The sequence below is a fragment of the Magnolia sinica genome, chromosome 16 (genome assembly GCF_029962835.1).
Source record: "Magnolia sinica isolate HGM2019 chromosome 16, MsV1, whole genome shotgun sequence".
Taxonomy (NCBI): domain Eukaryota; kingdom Viridiplantae; phylum Streptophyta; class Magnoliopsida; order Magnoliales; family Magnoliaceae; genus Magnolia; species Magnolia sinica.
Genome location: NC_080588.1, coordinates 21,685,463 through 21,709,161, shown reverse-complemented (window position 1 = coordinate 21,709,161; position 23,699 = coordinate 21,685,463). Strand labels below are relative to the sequence as shown.

Here is a 23,699-nt window from a genome sequence, read left to right as displayed (position 1 = left end):
TTTAAAGAAAGTCATAAAAAATCTTACGATTTACGATACGATCTGCGATTCGATATGATTCAACCCTTACTACGATTTGTGATACGATAACAGTTTTGACAACATTTCTGGTCGCAACTATATTCAGAGAGAGTATGTGATTGTGTACATTTCTGTTTAATCATGCATGTAAGGGATTTTATAGAATGAGTGTATTTTGTACAGACAGTTGTCCTTTGTGTAGATTAAGGTGATTCTCACCCAAAATTGTCTTCCCCTTGTTGCTAAATCCATTAGCTCTCCTATGCAGAAGCTTGTTGTAATCCTTCATTAATTTTCTTCTAGATGGTTCCTTTGGATCAGCTAATTACAGCTGTACAAAGAGAGTGCATGTTTATATTTTTGTTTACTCATGCAAGGGATTTTAAGGAATGTGTGTATTTTATCTTTGGTTCTTGTCTTGTGCACCACACATTTTGTATATAGGTTTTCTAATAAAATGATCATTTGGGGTGTGAGAAAGATGACTCTCTATGACCCTTTCTCTCCAAAGCTTCCCCCATCTTTCCCTCATCAGTAAGAGATTTTATTCTCTATGGTCATTCATCAAAACGCTTCTACCTGAGCACCACACATACCCCAAACTGTTTGCACATTGAGGAGAATATTGCACCACACAACTTATCATGTTAAAGAGTTGCTTCGTTGAAAAAAGAAAATAAAAGCTCTCAAAGTAGAGGGGGTCCAAATACATATATATATATATATATATATATATATGTATATATTGTCATTCCCATTATAGGGAAATTGGATTGCGTACTGAGTAACTCAGTACGCTTTTATCGCACTGAGTAAACTCTGTTGGGCCCACCATGAATGTATGTGGTTTATCCATGCCGTCCATCTGTTTTTCCAGCTCATATTAGGGGTTTAGACTAAAATTGAATCATATCCAAAACTCAAATGGATCACACCACAGGAAACAGTGGGAATAATGATTTCCACCATTGAAACCTTCCTAGGGCCCACAGTGATGTTTGTTTGTCATCCAACCTGTTCATATGATCGCACGGACATGGATGAAGGGAAAACACAAATATCAGCTTGATCCGAAACTTCTGTGGCTTCCAAGAAATCTTCAGTGGTAGACATTCAATTCACACTGTTTCCTGTGGTGCGGTCCACTTAAGCTTTGGATATGCTTCATTTTTAGGCTCAAGCCCTAAAATTATCTGGTAAAACAGATGGACGGAGTGGTATAAATACATAAATCATGGTCGACCCCACAAAGTTTACACAGTACGCAAATCCGCTTCCCATTGTAGGTGGGAAAGGTCCCATCTAGTACACGCAGCAGGTCTGAAAGCATGCTGATTTCCACATTGAGAGTCTTCCTTCCAAATTGTACATTGCACACAAGTCACTCTATAATTTCAAAGTAATCCTTTATGAGAATATTCCAAACTGAAAGCTAGAAGAGCCAAGGAAATCTTTGAGAGCAGAAGTGGCGTGACCCAACCATTACCCAAAATCTGATTATATCACCTTTGACAGCCTGAAATCTCAACCCTTTTATGATGACTTTCCCTGCTCTTGATGACCAACGAAAGAGGGAATTTATCCCCCTTTTCCTCACCTCCCACAAATGTTCTGCTGAATCTCCTCCAACCTTTTTGCCACCTTGGGCGGAATCTTGAACAGGAGCAGGTAATATGTTGGGAGATTAACAAGTGTAGATTTGGTTAGGTCAGCAGTCGACAATGGAGAACCATGTCTTTGAAATTGCTAATGACTGTTGAATAGTGTTGATGTGGGCCATACGACTGTACAGCCTACCTGGATGAATGTAAGGGGCCGTACGGTGGTACAGCCCACCTAGTCTTGAGTTTGGTTCCTATTTTTCGTTATTTATTCAATTATGCACACTTAATATTCAAATGTCATATTGTGAGGGGTAGCTTTGGGATTTTTACTTCTTTTTTTTGTTTACTTAAAATAAAAGAAGAGAGTAGGGGCATGTAGCCCTTATAGATTCTCCATTCTCTTTCTCCATCTCCTTTTCTCTCTCTTTCTTCTACAGAAGTTATTTATTTATTTATTTTTTTCTGTTGTACAAACAATATTATCGGGTTTATGATGGGGACATCATGTGTACAGGCGCATGCGCGCCGCCCCCTACCCACGTACGCACGAAGGAGGGCCCCACCGTCGATCTGGATCGATGACGACGTCCAGAGAGGGCCCCCTAGCTAGAAGACGGAGTTTTGGTTCCTTGGAGTGGGCCCGATAATCAAGTAAAGCCCATCATGGGATCTCATGATCGGGGCCCACTAGTCGGATTGATTTCATATTTTAGGTTTTGCTTATTGTTATTATTTAGAACATCATGAACGCTTTAGATTTCTTTGTTTGATTTTTATTTTAGTTTACTTCATTGCCAAGTAATAGGTTGTGCACATGGCGGGAGTTTTGGGGTATAGGGTTTTCTTATAAATAGGCACTCCTTGTAGTTCTTTTGATTCCATTGAAGATTAATAAAAATTCTATGTTTTCCTACTCTCTGAGTTATGAAGCCTAATTGGGTGTGAAACCCTCCCTTCATCGAAGGGTTAACTACCGTGGTGCGAAGCCACATCTATCCCGATTTGCCCCCATCCATCGCCATCTCTACTACCAATCTTCTATCATCCCTTCTTCTCATCTCACCCCATCATCTACACTTCGAATCAATCATCTATTACACCAATTCTCCTCCCCACAACTGAATTTCAGAATCTGGCCCTATAGGAGGGCTGAAACTTTGGCGGAGCACCACGAACAAACCGTGCATCGGATCGAGCTGAGATTTGGGGGTTTTGGAGTCCATTCCTGGCTGACCAGGGCCAAGGTGGCATTTTTCTGAATAGTAAGCCCCACACACGTGCGGCCGTGATCACATGCACGTGCGTCTTGACCATTGTTGTTCTCCGCATGCGGGAACTGTCTTCCGGTTCAGGTATTCTTCTTATTTTACCCTCTCATACCAGTTTTTCATAAACCCTAACTCTAGATTGCATTATCTTTAATTTATTTGCCCCTTTTTTCACCCTAGGGTTCCTTGAATTGAAATTGGTGAATCCCTTGGATTAGAGACTGATTGCTATGCATGTGTGGATGATTACTGCTTATCTTTGAGCGTCATTTGGTTTATAATTTTAATAGATCCAGCCTTAACATATGTAGGCCTGGACCCGTATAGATTCCCCTTAATTGAATGGTTTGAACTTTCATGTGGGATATGAAATTTGTGTAATTGTTTCTGAACTAACGTGATCTTAAGCCTGAAATCTCGCACATCATATTTAAATTTCATGTCCTGCATCAAATTTGGTATCAGAGCTTAGGGTTCTTATAGGGGAATACATTACATGTTTAGGGTTAGTTTGTTTGAGTCCATCATGTATTCAGTTCATCATATGTAGCTTTTAAGAGTCTATAGTCCTTGATATTAGTTGCTGAAATTTCAGTTAGCAGGAAGTTAGCAATTTACATTGCTGTAACTTTCTGTTATTCCTTTATTTTGACAACTATATTGCTAGATTTTAGTAGCATTGCGTAGTTTCCCTCATATAGAGTCTCATAGGATCATTTAGTCCCATATAATCGTCGTAAAAAGTCCTTAGGTAGAGTTAAGTTGTACGCTTACACGTACGGGTCATGGTTTTGGCTAGCACCCTACACTAAACATGGAACAACTACTAGAGTCACTAACCAAGCTGTCCCAATAGATCGAGTCTTGGGGTAAGCGCTTGGAACAAGACATAGATCAAAGCCTTGACCAAATAGAGGCCTAACCCCACCATTAGGGAAGATGGCCAATCTCAGGCAGATGGCTAGGAGGATAGACCAATGAATGGAGGTGGCCAAGGAATCAGTCATGGGCGTGCACCCGTACCCCCACCCCATGAGGGACATCAAGACCATTATTTTGAGGGGTACCACATGTGCGGCCTCGTGGCTAGAGAGAGTGCACTAGAGGCTAGTGTAGAGTTACCTACTGAGGCCATTCCGATAGTGGATAAGTTTCATGATATCTTTCCTGATGATCTACTGGATGAGTCTCCCTCTAGGAGGGATATAGAGCACACCAGAACATGGGACACCGTAATACCTACAGCCGAGTTTGCGTTTAATAGTTCTATCGATAGGTCCACAGGTCCCAGTCCTTATGAAGTCGTTACTGGTTATAAATCCGAGAAACCTATTGATATCGTCCCTATGTCTCTGTCTCACAGGCCGTCAAAGCCTGCAGAGTCTTTTGCGCATCACATTCATTCATGGCATCAAGAAATCAAGCAAAAGATCACTACTAGTAATGAACATTACAAATTTTCTGCAAACCAGCATGAACGTTTCAAAGAATTCAATATTGGGGACTCTGTGATGGTCCGCATCAGGCCCGAGCGGTATCCTCCGAAAGCCGTTCATAAGTTATACACGCGTAGCGCTGGACCCTTCAAAATTATAAAACGAAACAATCTCAATGCGTATGAGGTAGATCTTCCACCTTCCATGAGAACTAGTTCCGCATTCAATGTGGAGGATCTAGTTACTTTTCAGGGGACCACTGATACTTTGTCTGGCCCTTCGCCCACCCATCCTGATTCTCTAAATTTATTCCTTGATCCATGGCCCCTTCCCGACCCATTTTCCCAGCCTCTACCTTCCATACCTACCATTCCCGACCAATTTTTTCAGCCTCTATGTCCCATACCTACTTGTCCTGACCCATTTTCTCAGCCTCTACCTTCCATACCTACCTTTCTCAACCCATTTTCCCAGTCTCTACGTCTCATACCTACCCGTCCCAATCCATTTTCCCAGTCTTTACCTCCCATACTTACTCTTCCTGACCTTTCTTCTCAGCCTCTGCCTTCCATACCTAACCTTTACACACTCAGAGAGGAAGGAGAGGATATCCTAAACCATCAGATAGTTTCAACGTCGGACGGCGGGTTTTAGAAGTATCTGGTTAAATGGAAGTCACGCTCAGCTTCAGATAGTACGTGGCTCACTGAGGAGGAGCTTCAGAGACTTGATCCGACATCCTGGAGCAGTTCAGTGAGTTTTATTTCGCCAGTGGCGAAATCTTCGCAGCCAGGGAGAATTGATGGGGACATCATGTGCACACGCGCATGCGCGCTGCCCCCTACGCACGTACGCACGAAGGAGGGCCCCACCGTCGATCTGGATTGATGACGACGTCCAGAGAGGGCCCCCTAGCTAGAAGACGGAGTTTTGGTTCCTTGGAGCGGGCCCGATAACCAAGTAAAGCCCATCATGGGATCTCATGATTGGGGCCCACTAGTCGAATTGATTTCATATTTTAGGTTTTGCTTATTGTTATTATTTAGAATATCATGAACGCTTTAGATTTCTTTGTTTGATTTTTAATTTAGTTTACTTCATCGCCAAGTAATAGGTTGTGCACATGGCGCGAGTTTTGAGGTATAGGGTTTTCTTATAAATAGGCACCCCTTGTAGTTCTTTTGATTCCATTGAAGATTAATAAAAATTCTATGTTTTCTTACTTTCTGAGTTATGAAGCCTAATTGGGTGTGAAGCCCTTCCTTTATCGAACGGTTAACTACCGTGGTGCGAAGCCACATCTATCCTGATTCGCCTCCCCTCCATCGCCATCTCTACTACCAATTTTCTATCATCCCTTCTTCTCATCTCACCCCATTATCTACACTTCGAATCAATCATCTATTACACCAATTCTCGTCCCTACAACAGAATTTCAGAATCTGGCCCTACAGGAAGGCTGAAACTTCGGCGGAGCACCACGAACAAACCGTGCATCGGATCGAGCTGAGATTTGGGGGTTTTGGAGTCCATCCCTGGCTGACCAGGGCCAAGGTGGCATTTTTCTGAATAGTGGGCCCCACACACGTGCGACCGTGATCACATGCACGTGCGTCTAGGCCATTGTTGTTGTCCGCGTGCGGGAACTGTCTTCCAGTTCAAGTTTTCTTCTTATTTTACCCTCTTATACCAGTTTTTCATATACCCTAACTCTAGATTGCATTATCTTTAATTTATTTGCCCCTTTTTTCACCCTAGGGTTCCTTGAATTAAAATTGGTGAATCCCTTGGATTAGGGACTGATTGCTATGCATGTGTGGATGATTACTGCTTATCTTTGAGCATCGTTTGGTTTATAATTTTAATAGATCCAGCCCTAACATGTGTAGGCCTGGACCCGTATAGATTCCCCTTAATTGAATGGTTTGGACTTTCATGTGGGATATGAAATTTGTGTAATTGTTTCTGAACTAACGTGATCTTAAGCCTGAAATCTCGCACATCATATTTAAATTTCATGTCCTGCATCAGTTTAAGTATCTATATGGACTAGAACTATGTAATGACTGAAGCGACTATGAGCATTTCTGTTGGGAGCTGTCTTTTCCGCAATAGCTTAGCAATTTTAGTCAAGAAAAGCAACATCTCTATGGACTATAATTATATAATGACTGAAGTGACTATGAGCATTGCCATTGCTAGTTTTGTCTTTTCTGCAATAACTTAGCAATTTTAGCCATGAAAAGTTAGTCAGAACGAGTCAATAAATGATTCAAAGTCTTTAGACTAATAGGACTGCTCTATTGCTACATTAGTTTTATTCTTTCTAGTAATCAATCTAACGTTCAAATCATACACAGCCTTGAGAGCTTTAGCCTTATTCCAAGTAAATGAAGATCTATTTCTTGGCTTAATAAGATCCGTTCCATAAATGGCATGTTTGACCTTCACTTGTAAACAAGCATCTTCTTCTTTTAACAGTTATGTGAAAATTTTTGAGTGGAGCAAAGCATGCGATGTGAATGATTCTTTACCTTTTGTGGTATTAGGTCCTGTCACTGCCTTAGATAGAACTACAGAATCAGTTGCACTTGTTGGTGCCAGTTCTCCGGGGCTTACAGGTATTACTGTGGACAAGTCGGTAGAATTCTCCTATGAAGAGCTTGCCAAAGCTACGAGTGACTTCAGCTTGGCTAATAAAATTGGTGAAGGTGGCTTCGGTGCTGTTTATTATGCAGAGCTAAGAGGAGAGGTTGGTTCTTCATGTTATTATTGATTTATTTCTTCGCACCCTTGATACGGTGAAAATTTCTACATTGTGCATGTATTATGTTGCTTCGCTCTTAATTTCTTTAGGTTACTTTATTCTAAGCATTGAAATTACTTGGTTCCAAGGGTATGTGGCATCCTATCTTGGTCTCTCTTCCATGAGTAAGAATTATTGTGTGTTGATATTCTTTAATTTGTTTGCAATAAATACAATGCTAATATTGCAAAATTACAAATGCCAACATTTTCTTTTTTGAAAAATAACTGAAGATTTATTGAAACGCCCACTGAGAGGCAGGAAAAGAATACAACTCAGACTCTACAACTCGAAAAAAGAAGAAAAACTAACGCACTTTTCTGCATTTACAGAGGAAGCTCAATCCACAACGACCCTTTCAATTTTGCTAATATCTTCTTCCATGGAAGATCCCTTGTTCCAAAAGAAACTACTATTCCGGTCCCCCCAAACAATCCAAAAAATAGCCATCTTAGTAAGTCTCCATATAGCTCTCCTAGCTTACCCTACCCCCACCTCCATGCCAAACTCATAGGAGGTCCTCCACAGACTTCGGCATCAACCAAGAAACATGAAAAAAGTCAAGAAAATGCTCTCACACCTTACAAGCAAAGGAGCAATGATTGATCCCTAGCGGGGGTGGCTAACATGGAGTGTGTATGTACTGACATGGGTGTGTACTAACAAGCTAACCCCAAAAAAAAAAAAAAGAGCAATGATTGAAAAGGTGATCAATCGACATTGCGTCCCCCATATACATCAAATAAATATTGGAAAGGATGAGGGATCTCTTTTGCAAGTTGTCGATGGTTAAGACTCTCTTTCTTCCTACAAGCCAAACAAAAGGCATAGCTTCGGGACATGGTTCTGAATGATGGTATTGGTTGTCGTATTGGCCTGGTGGAGAAATGATACGATTCAATGTCATGTATCGGTATCGGGGCCATATCGTCTCGTATCAGTTGGAATATTTTTGAAGAAAAAATAAGAAAAAAAATATCAGAAAAATAAGAAAAAAAAAAAGAGATATTAAAGGATCTATCTTTGTTTTTGTGTGTGTGTGTGTTTTGACTATGTATTTTATGGTGTATTATACCATTCTCTGGTAAGAATGTTGTCCTGTCGAGTTGACCTACTGTAAGTTGTGGTGTTGATTTATTTATTTTTTAAATTGTTGATAAATTTCATAAGTTGATATCATATTTTGCTAATAACCTAATATGATTATATATCAACTATTGGACTATTAAATATTAAGTGTCCAAGAAGTATCACTAGTCACTATTGTGCTTGCTTGGAGAATGTGTATGTAACAATGTATATGTAGAAATACATAGTACTTACTAATTATGTTAACTATTAATAATTTCTAAAAAAAACACTTGTCTTAATAAAAACTCACCAATCACCTCATCACCAAAATGAAAATCTAGCTAGTTATGGCTAGTCAACCTCCACGTGCTCGTTATCATCCGACTGCGCCTGTGGCTTTGCAACAGGTGCTAGCGTTACATATCCATAATAATCAGATTTGGATGGAAAGAGTACAGTACGTCAACGAAAAAGGAAGACTAATTCTGACTACGAATCAACCCTGATCTCGAGTAAGGATGTCCACCAACGCCAGACGAATAGCTATATTGTTGCTTGTACTGCTGAGACTGTGATACTGATGACGAATAGTTTGGATTTGGATTCGAATATCCATATCCATATGGATCTTGTTGATCAGGACTACTCCAACATGAAAGTGGTCCAACATACTCTGTGTATCCGTAACCATATCTGTGCTGTTTGTAAGCCTCCTGATGTCTCGGTGTTCCATGAGTGCCGTTGTTTCCAACCTCTCCATGATGCTCCTCCCCCCTTGGCTAGTTGTATCTAGGGGTGTACACAAACCGAGCTAGCTCGGTTAGCTCGCTCGACTTGACTCGAAAAAGCTTGATTCGACTCGGTTCGAAGCTGAGTTCGAGCCGAGTTGAGCTGATTTTTTGAGCTCGAAAATGAGTTTGAGCCGAGTTCGAGCAGGCCCCAGCTCGACTCAACTCGGATTGAATCCAGCTCGAATCTAGCTCGAATCGAACCAGTTCGGTGACTCGGTTACTTTGCCATTGATGTTGCTCACCAACTGTTTGATAAAATGACTCAACGAAATGTAGCTAGTGGCAAGGAAGGTATGTACATGAAACAAATACCCCTTTTCTTTTTGTTTTTCTTGGTTTTTATGTTTGCTTAGAAGGTGTTTGATAAAATACCTGTAAAACCATTGCCTCTGTTTGTAAAACAGTGGGATTTTGAAGTTGTAGTTCAGGTGTTTGTGGAAATGCCTCAATGACGAACTCGGCTCGAACTCGGCCCGAGCTGTTGACCGAACCGAGCCGAGCTGGCCAGTTAGGCTCGAGGACCGAGCCAAGCCGAGTTCAAGCTGAGGTCAGCTAGTGGCCAAGCCGAGTCGAGTTGAGGCCAGCTTGACTCGGTTCGACTCGATGTACACCCCTAGCTATATTGTGACTCAATAGACTCATAAGTCTAGCCTCGTGTACCACATCGGTGCTCATTAACCTCACGATCTGTAGACAACTGTGTGGTGTGCTGAGCAACACCAGTAGTAGTTGCATCACCACCACCACCACCACCGACACTGCTATGACTAGTAGTTTGATTCATGCTACTACTACGTCGACCTTCATCATCTTCAATAATCGGCTTTGGACAGCTCTTGAGTTGTTTCTGCAATGAGATTTGGGTATTCAAGCTCCTCACTTTTGGTTACTTTGTCTCTCTCTTTGTTCAAGCCATGGAAGAAGAATGCCGTCTTTAACAAAAATATAGTTCAAATTTATTGGACAATATTGCACTAGGTTGTCAATTTGCCCTCTTAATTTCTTCATGTTTTTCAATCACAGCCCCACATTGTAGTGAATAAACACATTTCTCTGTACTTTTAACTCCTTCAATCGATTCCGTTGCTTAGTGTGGATGTGGGCGAAAGTGCTCCAATTTATTTCACAACTAGTAGATGGTGTAAACTGACTTAAGATACTTAGTGCAATATTCTGCAGAGTGGGTGCACTTTCTCCATAATTCACCCACCATTTGAGCTGCATAGATTTTTTTTTAGAGGTAACAAAATTTTTATTAAGGTGCTTGCCAAAGGCAAGAAAGAATATAAACACTAAGACATAGATACAAGCATGGGAATGCCTGCCTTAGCTGCATTTACAACTGAAGCCCATTCGAGAACAAATCCCTTGATGATGCCCACCACTCTCTCAACCAAAGAGCTCATTCCTGAAGCATCGCCCATATCGTTCTTTCCAAATAGTCTAAAGGATAGCCATTATAAGAAGCCTCCACATCGCTTTAGCATCTTTCCTCCCACCCCTCTCATGCCAAGCCCATAAGAGGGCCTCCACAGATTCCGGCATCACCCAAGGCCTATTAGTCGACCTAAGGAAATACCCCCATACCCCCTGCGCAGAAGGACAATGAATTAAGAGGTGATTGATTGATTCTGGACTCTCCATGCACATGAGGTATATGTTCGGAAGAATGAGAAACCTATGCTGTAGGTTATCAACTGTCAAAACTCTTCTTTCTAGCCACTAGCAACACGAACACTGCCAGTTGAGGAGCCCCATAAAACCAGTGGTGAAAAGGGTGAATAGGCGGGGGACTATGAGAGCCCACTGTTAGAACCGAGAAGAAAGAGCGCACGAAGAATCGACCAGAGTGGTGAGCGGACAAAATCATAGTCTTCTTCTCGAGTCGAAGGGGATATGTTGTTGAGGAGTTCCAGAAGGTGCGCTAACTCCGCAATCTCTTCCGACATATTCCTTCGGAAAGGAGGACTCCATATAACTAACTTGCCACAGAAAGAATAACAACGCTGAACAAGGGTGAAACGGTTCGTGGCTATCACCGCAATTCTAGGGAACATGGAGCAGCTTATCACCACACAACGTGTATGCGCTTCTTGTCTCCAAGACTGAAAGCTACTCCCTGCCGAAAGAGAAGCTATATACTATTGCCTTCCAAGCCATAGAGGCCTAATATAGGGAGGTGGATTTGATCATCCAACCTTCCTCTTGCCTGCCATACTTGTTAACAATAACAATTTTCCAAAGCCCTTTCGATGTGGTTCCCAATTTCCAAAGCCATTTATTGAGGAGCACAATATTAATAAGACCCAATTCCTTAAGCTCCGCTCCCCCTTCCAACCTCCCCCCATTTTAGGAGGTGGGACTTGTGTCCCTCATTACCCCCTCTCCAAAAGAAGTCTCTTCTCATTTTATCGATTCTATCCAGCACTGACTTGTGGCATTTGAAGAGAGATGTGAACTATACTAGCATGTTGGAGAAAGCTGCTTTAACGAGGGTTAGCCTACCACTAAAAGATAGGATCCGATATTTCCAACTAATTAGCTTCCTCTCAATTCTTTTAATTACCCTGTACCAAAGATGCTTGGATGGCTTACCTATGCAAAGAGGAAGACCTAAGTAGGATGATAGAAAAGAGCCTGATTTACAACCAAATACATTCGCCAGCCAACGTATCATCTGGAACATGAATCCCAAGCATCTCACTTTTAGCCACATTAATCTTGAGCCTTGAAATAGCTTCGAAACAAACCAAAATCTTGCATAAATTGTCCACTGACCCCGTATCCGCATCACAAAATAGTAATGTGCCGTCAATATATTGAAGACGACTAACTTGTATGGCATTCTCAACGACTTTGAAACCTAAAATAAGCCCAGTTACTTCCCCCTTGTATAACAATTTGCTTAAGGCCTCCCCTATAATGACGAAGAGGTAAGGCGAAAGGGGATCTCCTTGCCTTAGATCCCTTGAGGCCTTAAAGAAACCTTGAGGCGCTCCATTGACCAAAATCAAAAAATTAAGGGGACTGCACACACATCCTTGTCCAACCTTTCCACTTGTGACCACACCCCAATTGATCTAACATGTAGTCTAGGAACTTCCAGTCGACGTGATGGTATGCCTTTTTTAAGTCTAGTTTATAGACCACCCCGCTGAATTTATCTGTGCCGAGAATCAATGCATTCGTGCGCGAATAAAGCAATGTCGAGAATTTGTCTCCCAGAAACAAAAGCCCCTTGATTATCAGCAATGACGTTGGAAAGGACTCCCTTGAATCGCATAGCTAGGACCGTGGATAGGATCTCGTATGGGCCTCCTATATGACTTACAAGATGGAAATCTTTCAATTGTTCTGCCCTTCCAATTCTTTCAATAACCGACTCGGCTCGTAAAAATCAGTCATGAACTCCACAACATCTTTTTTTATGGTATGCCATAAATTTTGGAGAAAAGCTATAGGGAATACGTCAGGACCGAGAGCTTTATCACCACCCAAGGAATCGATGGCACGTTTAACCTTCTCTACAGAGAAAGGAGCCTCAAGAGAAGAAGAATCTTTGTTGGAGATTTTGTTGAAGTCCAAGTTGTCAAGACGTGGCCTATTCCAAGAGACACCCGAAAGAAGATTCTCATAGAAGAACACAATCGACTCACAAATCTTACCCTTATTCAATATTCTCTTACCATCCACTATCAAGTTGCCAATGCGGTTGCATCTAGCCCGAGCACTAGCTATGTTGTGAAAGTGGCGAGTATTTTTGTCTCCCTCCCTTAACCAAATCTGTCTAGAATGCTGTCGCCATTTGATTTCCTCTTCTTTCGCTTGCTTAACATATTTGGCGTAAAGTTTTGATCTTTTGTCCCTATTCTCAACCAACAATTCTCCATCTTCTTGTAATAGGTACAGATCGTTCATCTCCAAAGACACTATCAAACTCTGCCTCCTGATTTTTTTGAACATCCTGTTTCCACCCTTCCAGTTGACGTGATGGTATGCCTTTTTCAGGTCTAGTTTACAGACCACCCCGCTGAATTTATCTGTGCCGAGAATCAATGCATTCGTGCGCGAATAAAGCAACGTCGAGAATTTGTCTCCCAGAAACAAAGGCCCCTTGATTATCAGCAATGATGTTGGAAAGGACTCCCTTGAATCGCATAGCTAGGACCTTGGATAGGATCTTGTATGGGCCTCCTATTAGACTTACAAGATGGAAATATTTCAATTGTTCTGCCCCTTCCAAATTTTTTCAATAGCCGACTCCGCTCGTAAAAATCAGTCATGAACTCCACAACATCTTTTTTTATGGTATGCCATAAAATTTGGAGAAAAGCTATAGGGAATACGTCAGGACCGAGAGCTTTATCACCACCCAAGGAATCGATGGCACGTTTAACCTTCTCTACAGAGAAAGGAGCCTCAAGAGAAGAAGAATCTTTGTTGGAGATTTTGTTGAAGTCCAAGTTGTCAAGACGTGGCCTATTCCAAGAGACACCCGAAAGAAGATTCTCATAGAAGAACACAATCGACTCACAAATCTTACCCTTATTCAATATTCTCTTATCATCCACTATCAAGTTGCCAATGCAGTTGCATCTAGCCCGAGCACTAGCTATGTTGTGAAAGTGGCGAGTATTTTTGTCTCCCTCCCTTAACCAAATCTGTCTAGAATGCTGTCGCCATTTGATTTCCTCTTCTTTCGCATGCTTAACATATTTGGCGTAAAGTTTTGATCTTTTGTCCCTATTCTCAACCAACAATTCTCCATCTTCTTGTAATAGGTACAGATCGTTCATCTCCAAAGACACTATCAAACTCTGCCTCCTGATTTTTTTGAACATCCTGTTTCCACCCTTCCAGTTGATGTGATGGTATGCCTTTTTCAGGTCTAGTTTACAGACCGCCCCGCTGAATTTATCTGTGCCGGGAATCAATGCATTCGTGCGCGAATAAAGCAATGTCGAGAATTTGTCTCCCAGAAACAAAGGCCCCTTGATTATCAGCAATGATGTTGGAAAGGACTCCCTTGAATTGCATAGCTAGGACCTTGGATAGGATCTTGTATGGGCCTCCTATTAGACTTACAAGATGGAAATCTTTCAATTGTTCTGCCCCTTCCAAATTTTTTCAATAGCCGACTCGGCTCGTAAAAATCAATCATGAACTCCACAACATCTTTTTTTATGGTATGCCATAAAATTTGGAGAAAAGCTATAGGGAATACATCAGGACCGAGAGCTTTATCACCACCCAAGGAATCGATGGCACGTTTAACCTTCTCTTCAGAGAAAGGAGCCTCAAGAGAAGAAGAATCTTTGTTGGAGATTTTGTTGAAGTCCAAGTTGTCAAGACGTGGCCTATTCCAAGAGACACCCGAAAGAAGATTCTCATAGAAGAACACAATCGACTCACAAATCTTACCCTTATTCAATATTCTCTTACCATCCACTATCAAGTTCCCAATGCAGTTGCATCTAGCCCGAGCACTAGCTATGTTGTGAAAGTAGCGAGTATTTTTGTCTCCCTCCCTTAACCAAATCTGTCTAGAATGCTGTCGCCATTTGATTTCCTCTTCTTTCGCTTGCTTAACATATTTGGCGTAAAGTTTTGATCTTTTGTCCCTATTCTCAACCAACAATTCTCCATCTTCTTGTAATAGGTACAGATCGTTCATCTCCAAAGACACTATCAAACTCTGCCTCCTGATTTTTTTGAACATCCTGTTTCCACCCTTCCAGTTGACGTGATGGTATGCCTTTTTCAGGTCTAGTTTACAGACCACCCCGCTGAATTTATCTGTGCCGGGAATCAATGCATTCGTGCGCGAATAAAGCAATGTCGAGAATTTGTCTCCCAAACACAAAGGCCCCTTGATTATCAGCAATGATGTTGGAAAGGACTCCCTTGAATCGCATAGCTAGGACCTTGGATAGGATCTTGTATGGGCCTCCTATTAGACTTACAAGATGGAAATCTTTCAATTGTTCTGCCCCTTCCAAATTTTTTCAATAGCCGACTCCGCTCGTAAAAATCAGTCATGAACTCCACAACATCTTTTTTTATGGTATGCCATAAAATTTGGAGAAAAGCAATAGGGAATACGTCAGGACCGAGAGCTTTATCACCACCCAAGGAATCGATGGCACGTTTAACCTTCTCTTCAGAGAAAGGAGCCTCAAGAGAAGAAGAATCTTTGTTGGAGATTTTGTTGAAGTCCAAGTTGTCAAGACGTGGCCTATTCCAAGAGACACCCGAAAGAAGATTCTCATAGAAGAACACAATCGACTCACAAATCTTACCCTTATTCAATATTCTCTTACCATCCGCTATCAAGTTGCCAATGCGGTTGCATCTAGCCCGAGCACTAGCTATGTTGTGAAAGTAGCGAGTATTTTTGTCTCCCTCCCTTAACCAAATCTGTCTAGAATGCTGTCGCCATTTGATTTCCTCTTCTTTCGCATGCTTAACATATTTGGCGTAAAGTTTTGATCTTTTGTCTCTATTCTCAACCAACAATTCTCCATCTTCTTGTAATAGGTACAGATCGTTCATCTCCAAAGACACTATCAAACTCCGCCTCCTGATTTTTTTGAACATCCTGTTTCCACCCTTTTATTTTTTATTATTATTATTTTCCAATTGTCTAAGCTTAGAAGTCAACCTAAAACCAGCATACCCACAAACCTGCAACGATCTCCACCAATCATTAATCCACTCCCTAAAGCCCTCAAATTTTAAGCAAGCTAACTCAAATCTGAACAGTTTGGGGCCCTAGTTGTCATTAGGAACCTCCAAGATAATAGGGCGATGGTCAGAAATTGGTCTTGACAAAACCCTTTGTTGCACAAGCAGATACTTTTTGATCCAGCTTGAGGAGACCAGAAATCTATCTAGCTTAGAGAGAATGGGATTTCTTTGCCCATTGGACCAAGTAAATTTAGCACCTTCAAATGGCATGTCCACCATTTCGTGTCTGGCAACCCAATTAGCAAACCCCAATATACTAGTAGTCATTTTGCCCCCATTGGACTTGTCATGCAGAAATCGCACGACATTAAAATCATCCCCCATGCACCAAGGAAAATCTCTTTTTTGCCTGACATAGTGCAGTTCAATCCATAATTGTTCTCTCAAGTTACCAGAATTAGGTCCGTAGATAGATGTGAAAACCCATTGGTTACCCGAGGAGATTTCTTGCAGCAATATAGATAGGGAAAAAGAGCCTAGAAAGGAATCAACCTCTTCCACACATCAGCATTCCTAGCCAGCAGAATCCCCCCTGCAACACCTACAAAATTGACGGATTCCCATCCCTTATTTTTAATTCCCCATACTGAATCAAGCGTACCTCTGTCAATGGCTGGAAGTTTTGTCTCTTGCAGTGCAATGATTTCCACTTTTGCCTTGGAGCAAATTTTTTGAGCTTGGGCTCTTTTGACCTTGCACCCCAAACCTCTAATATTCCATGATAGAACTATCATTGGTCACCTACTTTCCCCAATCTTCCCTTCTTGGTCGCGCCTGATCTGCTTGCTGAGTCGTAATTGATAGAACATTCGAGGTCGATGAGCTCCCTAAAGCCTTTAGGAGACCTTTTGCCCTTCAAATTCTACAGCTCCTGTTGTCTTTCAATTGCTTTATTTCTGACAAACTAGTGAAAGTCAATAACACCTCATTGCAAGCCCCAAAGGATATACCTACCATGCCCCTAACCTTATCGAGAACATCCTTAGACCATTGAAATTGATCTTTTGTGATGGTATCTTTATTTGGAATGTGGCCACAATTGTTGTTGATCACCGCCAACCACACGTGATCTTTAATCTCCAAGACATTGTTGACATTGGATGCACGAAGTGGTGTGATGATAATCGCCTCATCCAACAAATCTTTTGCCTATGATTCTTCTGTCTTCGGTTGCATCTGCCCATTTGTCTGGAGAACCATCGCTCTGACGTTGCTCTAATGCAATTTCATCTATTTTGTTTGAAATCAAGTTGCTTGTTGCTAATGCCAGCTCCGAGATCTGAAGGGTGGAAGCGCTGGAATTATGAGAGAGATCGAGTGGAGCTTGCTTCGTTGGAGTGTTTTGAACCTATGCTAACCGAAGTAAAAAAGGTTGTTCAATCGCTCGATCTTTAAGGTGCGAACCGTCCCATGTGCCACAACTAAAGACACGAGCCAACAGAGCCAAGTTATTTGCATGTGTTGGAGATAAGACGAAAGCTTTTGAGATCTACACGTGTGAAAAGCCACGTGTCAAGATCCCCATGGAAGAAGCCTGCACCATGTCTTGCTTTGGGGTCAAAGCAAGAGCTAATTGCTCTCCCTGACACATGGTCCAAACCACGCTTGAACTTGTTTTGGAACTGCAAGTGTCCCCATGCTACTACGATCGGGGATACGTTCGATCTTCGAACCATAGATCTGGAGGCTCGGCGCCGCATTAACGTCGGGAGCAACTCCCACGAAGCATTATGCATTAGGTAGCACTTCTCCATTCGCTAAAACTTCACTTACCAGCGCTTTGCCAATTGGATGAGGGCATGTCATCTGCTCTTCCCTCAGTGGTCTGCTGGAGCAAGAAATTGGTGGTCCTTCTTGCAATCTTCGCCTCTCGCAACTTCCTGATGTAGCCAACCTCTCCCTGCTACCCCAAATCTCGCCCCATCTTAGGATGTGATTCCTCCCTTCCTCCCTTTCCACCCTCAACGCCAGGACATCATCTCCTACCGCAATCTTAATGGCGGTTGGAGCTTCTTCAGCTTTTTTCTTCATGATGAGAATTCTGGCAATCCCAACCTCCTCTCCCTTCTTTGTTGCTTCATCTATAGAGATCACCTCTCCCAAAACAGAGCCCACCTCTAGAAAAACATTTGTAAACCACAGGTCCAAAGGGATCCCCCATATTAGAAACTAGAATTCTTCAACACCGAGTGCCGTGTGTTCCAAACATTGCATAGATAACAAATAAATATATCATATATCGGTTATTTAATTTATTAAATTGGTAAAAACTAAAATCATATTTTATAGTTTATCCACCTAGCTTTCTTAAATCTTACAAACTCATTATACTTATAAATTATACTTGGATTGGTTCTTGTATTGCAGCTTGTGCAAGTGGATCTTCAAAGCTACCTATTGTCAGTTCATACATCTCTACTTGTGAAAGATTAGCTAATATTAAGTACCACGAGTCTTAGACTCACCACAAAATTTACATATGTGACATACGTAATGCATTTCAAAATACATATTTGTAAATAATGGTTAACTTCAGTAATAGCATCAACTTGTTGGTTAACGTCTGGCTCCAACCTCTTTACTTCAAACAGATAGTAATCTCATCATCCTTTTTATATGTAGTCGTGTATCAGAATTGTGGGTTTAACAAACACCCTACAAGTTCATTAAAAGAGAGAACAAAACTATATGTCCAATTGCAATAATTTATTAGTGACTTGCTATGACTTATAATTGCAAGTTATTAGATTAAGCCAAGGAAAAAGAATAACTAAATTTAATCATTGTAACTTATGTCTACCTGCGGCGTGGAAATCATTGTGAAGCTGTTTATTCCAGCACTTTTCTATTAGCTACCAATAATCCTTGTAGTGTTTACAATCACGTTTAATAGATAACTTTGCTCTGTCCATAGCCTTATAAAGAAAGCCCATCGTCGGCCTATCATCAGTTTCCACTAGTCAAAGAACCTTAATAAAAGGTTCCATTGCTTTCATAACCTCTAGGGCTTTCTTCCAATGAATCTTATAATTGCACACTTCTCCACAAGCGGCTCATCTTTTGTCCATACTTTGAGTTGATCCATTGTCGAGATGCAATCATCTCGCTAAGTGCCCCTCTATGATTATACGAACTCTCTATGGTTATAGAATTTGTGGCGAATATAACAATTCTCGCCCGCCTGTGAATTTCTTCATAAGAGCAATTATCCAATTGTGATTATAAATATATGTTGCAATCAACCTTGCATTTTCAACCAGTATTGACACCTTGCTTTTCTTCTTAATATCCTTAAGGATGAGATCAATGCAGTGTGTTGCACAAGGTCACCAAAACAAATGAGGCTTCATCTCCATAAGTATTTTTCCTACTGCCTTACATGATGCCTCAATCTGCACCACATTAGTCTCTCCAATTTCTTCTACCATTCTATCCATCAGGCCAAATATATAAGGAACATTCTTCACTTCATCAGATAAATCAATGGTTCTAATGAACATTGTACCTAAGTGGCAGTAGACCATGAAAATTTTCATGCTCAATCTGGTTGGGCCAGTCCAACCATCACACACGATTGTGTATCCTCTACTCACCCATATCCTTATAAATGATTGTACATAAGCCCAAACTTCATTATAGATGTTATTTGCATACTTCGAATCAATGTCATAAGAATCGAGCATTTTAATCCTAGGTCCCGCATCTGCTGCTGCATCAACAAACACTTGAAAATATGAGCAATCGGCAACATGTGGAGGAATACTGATGCAGGACAATTAACTACTTGCTCTAAAAGCTCGAACTGTTAGAGTATGACGAATTAATCCCTTTATCTCATAGCCCAGGCCCCACATCTCATGGGTTGGGACCTCGGCCGAACCCCCTTCGTGGGCCCCAAATCACATGGGCCACCCACCCCGAGTGTGTCCTCGCATCCCACAGGCTACCCCACTCGAGCCCGGTGTGAAATGTGCATTAATCACCCCTGGTAAGGAGTCTCGAACATGAGACCTCCCCCGTGGGCCCCAAATCGCATGGGTCACCCACCCCGAGTGTGCCTTTGCATCCAACAGGCGACCTCACTCGAGCCCAGTGTGAAAGTGCCCCTTTATTAATCACCCCCGGTGAGGAGTCTCGAACACGAGACCTCCTACTCTGATACCAATTTGATGCAGGACAATTAACCACTTGCTTTAAAAGCTCGAACTGTTAGAGTATGGCGAATTAATTCTTTTATCTCATAACTCAAGCCCCACATCTCATGGGTTAGGACCTCGGCCGAACCCCCTTCGTGGGCCTCAAATCACATTGGCCACTGATGCAGGACATGGAAAATTAAATATGATATGCAAGATTGCAGGCTTAGATCACACCAATTCAGAAACAATCACACAAATTCCACATCCCACATGAAAATCCAAACATTCAATTAAAGGGGAATCTATGCGGGTCCAAGCCGACACAGGCTAGGACTGGACCAATAAAATTATAAATCAAACAATGTCAAAGGGAAATAAAATCAACTACTCATGCATAAAAATCAGTCCCTAATCCAAGGGATTCCCTAATTTCAATTCAAGGAACCCTAAGGTGATAAAAATGGGCAAATCAATTAGGGATCATGTAATATAGGGTTAGGATTCATGAAAAAATGACTATGAGAGGATAAAAACCTGAGCCAAAAGATGATCCCGCGTGTGGACAGCAACAATGGCCCAGACGGACGTGCGTGTGATCCCGGCCGCACGTGTGTGGGGCCCACTATTCAGAAAAAGGCCACCTTGGCCCTGGTCAGCCAGGGATGGACTCAAAAACCTCCAAATTTCAGCTCGATCCGATGTACGGTTTGTGCGTGGTGCTCTGCTGAAGTTTCAGCTCGCCTGCGGGCTGAAATCTGCTTGTTGGCATTGAGCTTGTACCTTTTCGCACTGGTTTGATGCACTGAAAAAAAAGATGATGGAAGATGGGGGTGAATTGGGATCGATGTGGCTTCGCACCACGGTAGTTAGCCCTTCGAAAAGGGAGGGCTTCGCACCCACTTTTGAATTCTTCCACAACTCACGAAGAGAGCAGAAAAATAAAGCAGGAATTTTTTATTAACTTCAATGAATGAAAAGAACTACAAGGGGTGCCTATTTATAGGGAGAACCCTATACCCAAAAAACTCGCACTATGTGCGACACCTATTACTTGGCGATGAAGTAAACTAAAATAAAAACCAAATAAGGAAATTTATTCTAAATAATAACAATAAGCAAAACCTAAAATATAAAACCAATCTGACGAGTGGGCCACGATCATGAGATCCCATGGTGGGCTTTTCTTGACTATCGGGCCACTTTTCTGAACCAAAACTTGACTTCTAGTTAGGAGGCCCTCCCTGGACGTCGTCATCGAGCCAGATCGATGGTGGGGTCCTTCTACGTACGTACGTGCGTAGGGGAGGCGGCGTGAGTGCACGTGTGCGCGTGATGTCACCATCAATTCTCCCCGGCTGCAAAGATTTCGCACTGGCGAAATAAAACTCCTGAACCGCTCCAAGATGTCAGGATCAAGTCTCTGAAGTTCCTCCTCAGTGAGCCACATGCTGTCTGAAGCTGGGTATGACTTCCATTTAACCACGTACTTCTGAAATCCGCCGTCCGACGTTGAAACTATCTGATGGTCCAGGATATCCTCTATTTCCTTTTTGGGTGTGTGAAGGTTAGGCATGGGAGATAGAGGCTGGGAAAATGAGTTGGGAAGGATAGGTATGGGAGGTAGAGGCTGGAAAGATGGGTCGGGACGGATAGGTATGGGAGGTAGAGGCTGGGAACATGGGTCGGGACGGGTAGGTATGGGACGTAGAGGCTGAAAAAATGGGTTGGGAAGGGCAGATATGAGAGGTAGAGGCTGGAAAAATGGGTCGGGATTGGTAGGTATGGGATGTAGAGACTGGAAAAATGGGTCAGGAAGGGTAGGTATGGGAGGTAGAGGCTGGAAAGAAATGTTAGAAAAAGTAGATATGGAAGGTAGAGGCTGGGAAAATGGGTTGGGAAGGGGCCATGGTTCAAGGGAAAAATATGGAGAATCAGGATGGGTGGACGGAGGGCCGGACAAAGTATCAGTGATCCCTTGAAAAGTAACTAAATCCTCCACATCGGATATGAAACTAATTCCCATGGAAGGTGGAAAATCTACCTCATACACATTGAAACCGTTTCGTTTTATAATTTTGACGGGTCCAGCGCTACACATGTGTAACTTACGAACGGCCCTCGAAGGATACCGCTCGGGCCTGATGCAGACCATCACAGAGTCCCCAATATTGAATCCTTTGAAACATTTATATTGGTCTGTAGAAAATGTGCAATGTTCATTATTAGTCATGATCTTTTGCCTGATTTCTTGATGCCATGAATGAATGTGATGCACAAAAGACTTTGCAGACTCTGATGACCTATGGGACAGTGACATAGGGACAATATCAATAAGTTTCCTAGGTTTATAATCAGTAACGACTTCACGAGGACTTAGACTTGTGGACCTATCGACAAAATTATTCAACGTAAACTCGGTTGTAGGTATTACGATGTCCCATGTTCTGGTATACTCTATATCCCTCCTAGGGGACTCATCCGGTAGATCATCAGGACAAACATCACGAAACTCATCCACTACCGGAATGACCTCAGTGGGTAACTCTACACTAACATCTGGTGCACTCTCTCCAGTCACAAAGTTGCACATGTTATACCCCTCAAAATAGTGGTCTTGATGTCCCTCATGGGGTGGGTATACGGGTGCACGCCCATGACTGATTCCTTGGCCAACTCCATTCATTGGTCTATCCTTCAGGCCACCTGCCTGAGATTGGACATTTACCCCAATGGTGGGGTTTGTCCTGGAGATGGTCTTTAGTCAGGCAATGCGTTCATCAAGCTGCTCAAAGCATTGGTCCATTTCCAAGCGCTTAATCATAAACTCCAACTTCTGGGACAACTTGTTTAGTGACTCTTGCAATTGTTCCATGTTTAGTGTAGGGTGCCAACCAAAATTCAGCAATATAGTTGTCAAAATATAAGAGATTTTTTTTTTTTAAAGAATCGACCTAGTTTCTAAAAAACGAAAAAGGAAAGTTTCTAAAGAAACAAATTAGGAAAGCTTCTAAAAAAAAAACAAATTAGAAAAAAAAAAAAAAACAACCTAGTTTCTAAAGAAAAAGAAAAAAGGAAAGTTGCTAAAAATAGAAAGTAAGTTAGTTTCTAAAAAAGAAAAAGGAAAGTAAATTAGTTTCTAAAAAAGAAAAAGGAAAGGAAATTAGTTTCTAAAAACAGATTAAGAAAGTTTCTAAAAAATTAGTTTATAAAAAAACAGAAAAGGAAAGTTTCTAAACCTAGAAATAGAAAACTAAGTTAATTTTTAAAATAATTCAAATAAGGGGATAACAGAAAATTTCAGCAGCTTATTTCAGGGTTTATGGACCTCTAAACAGCCATATATGATGAGAATTGATGCATAATGGACATAAACAACCAAACCCTAAACATGTAATGAATTCCCTACAAGAACCCTAGGCTCTGATACCAAATTTGATGCAGGACATGGAAAATTAAATATGATATGCAAGATTGCAGGCTTAGATCACACCAATTCAGAAACAATCACACAAATTCCACATCCCACATGAAAATCCAAACATTCAATTAAAGGGGAATCTATGCGGGTCCAAGCCGACACAGGCTAGGACTGGACCAATAAAATTATAAATCAAACAATGTCAAAGGGAAATAAAATCAACTACTCATGCATAAAAATCAGTCCCTAATCCAAGGGATTCCCTAATTTCAATTCAAGGAACCCTAAGGTGATAAAAATGGGCAAATCAATTAGGGATCATGTAATATAGGGTTAGGATTCATGAAAAAATGGCTATGAGAGGATAAAAACCTGAGCCAAAAGATGATCCCGCGTGT

The 23,699-nt window shown here is 41.7% G+C and overlaps 1 protein-coding gene across 1 annotated transcript in view; it reads left to right on the top strand.

Moving 5' to 3' along the window:
- The window catches only part of LOC131228508 (chitin elicitor receptor kinase 1), a 54,250-nt gene that overhangs the window by 14,237 nt on the left and 16,314 nt on the right, over positions 1–23,699 (top strand). Inside the window, exon 5 of the mRNA XM_058224196.1 lies at positions 6,879–7,081. Coding sequence (XP_058080179.1) covers positions 6,879–7,081 — 203 coding nt within the window. The remainder of the gene's footprint in view (positions 1–6,878; positions 7,082–23,699) is intronic.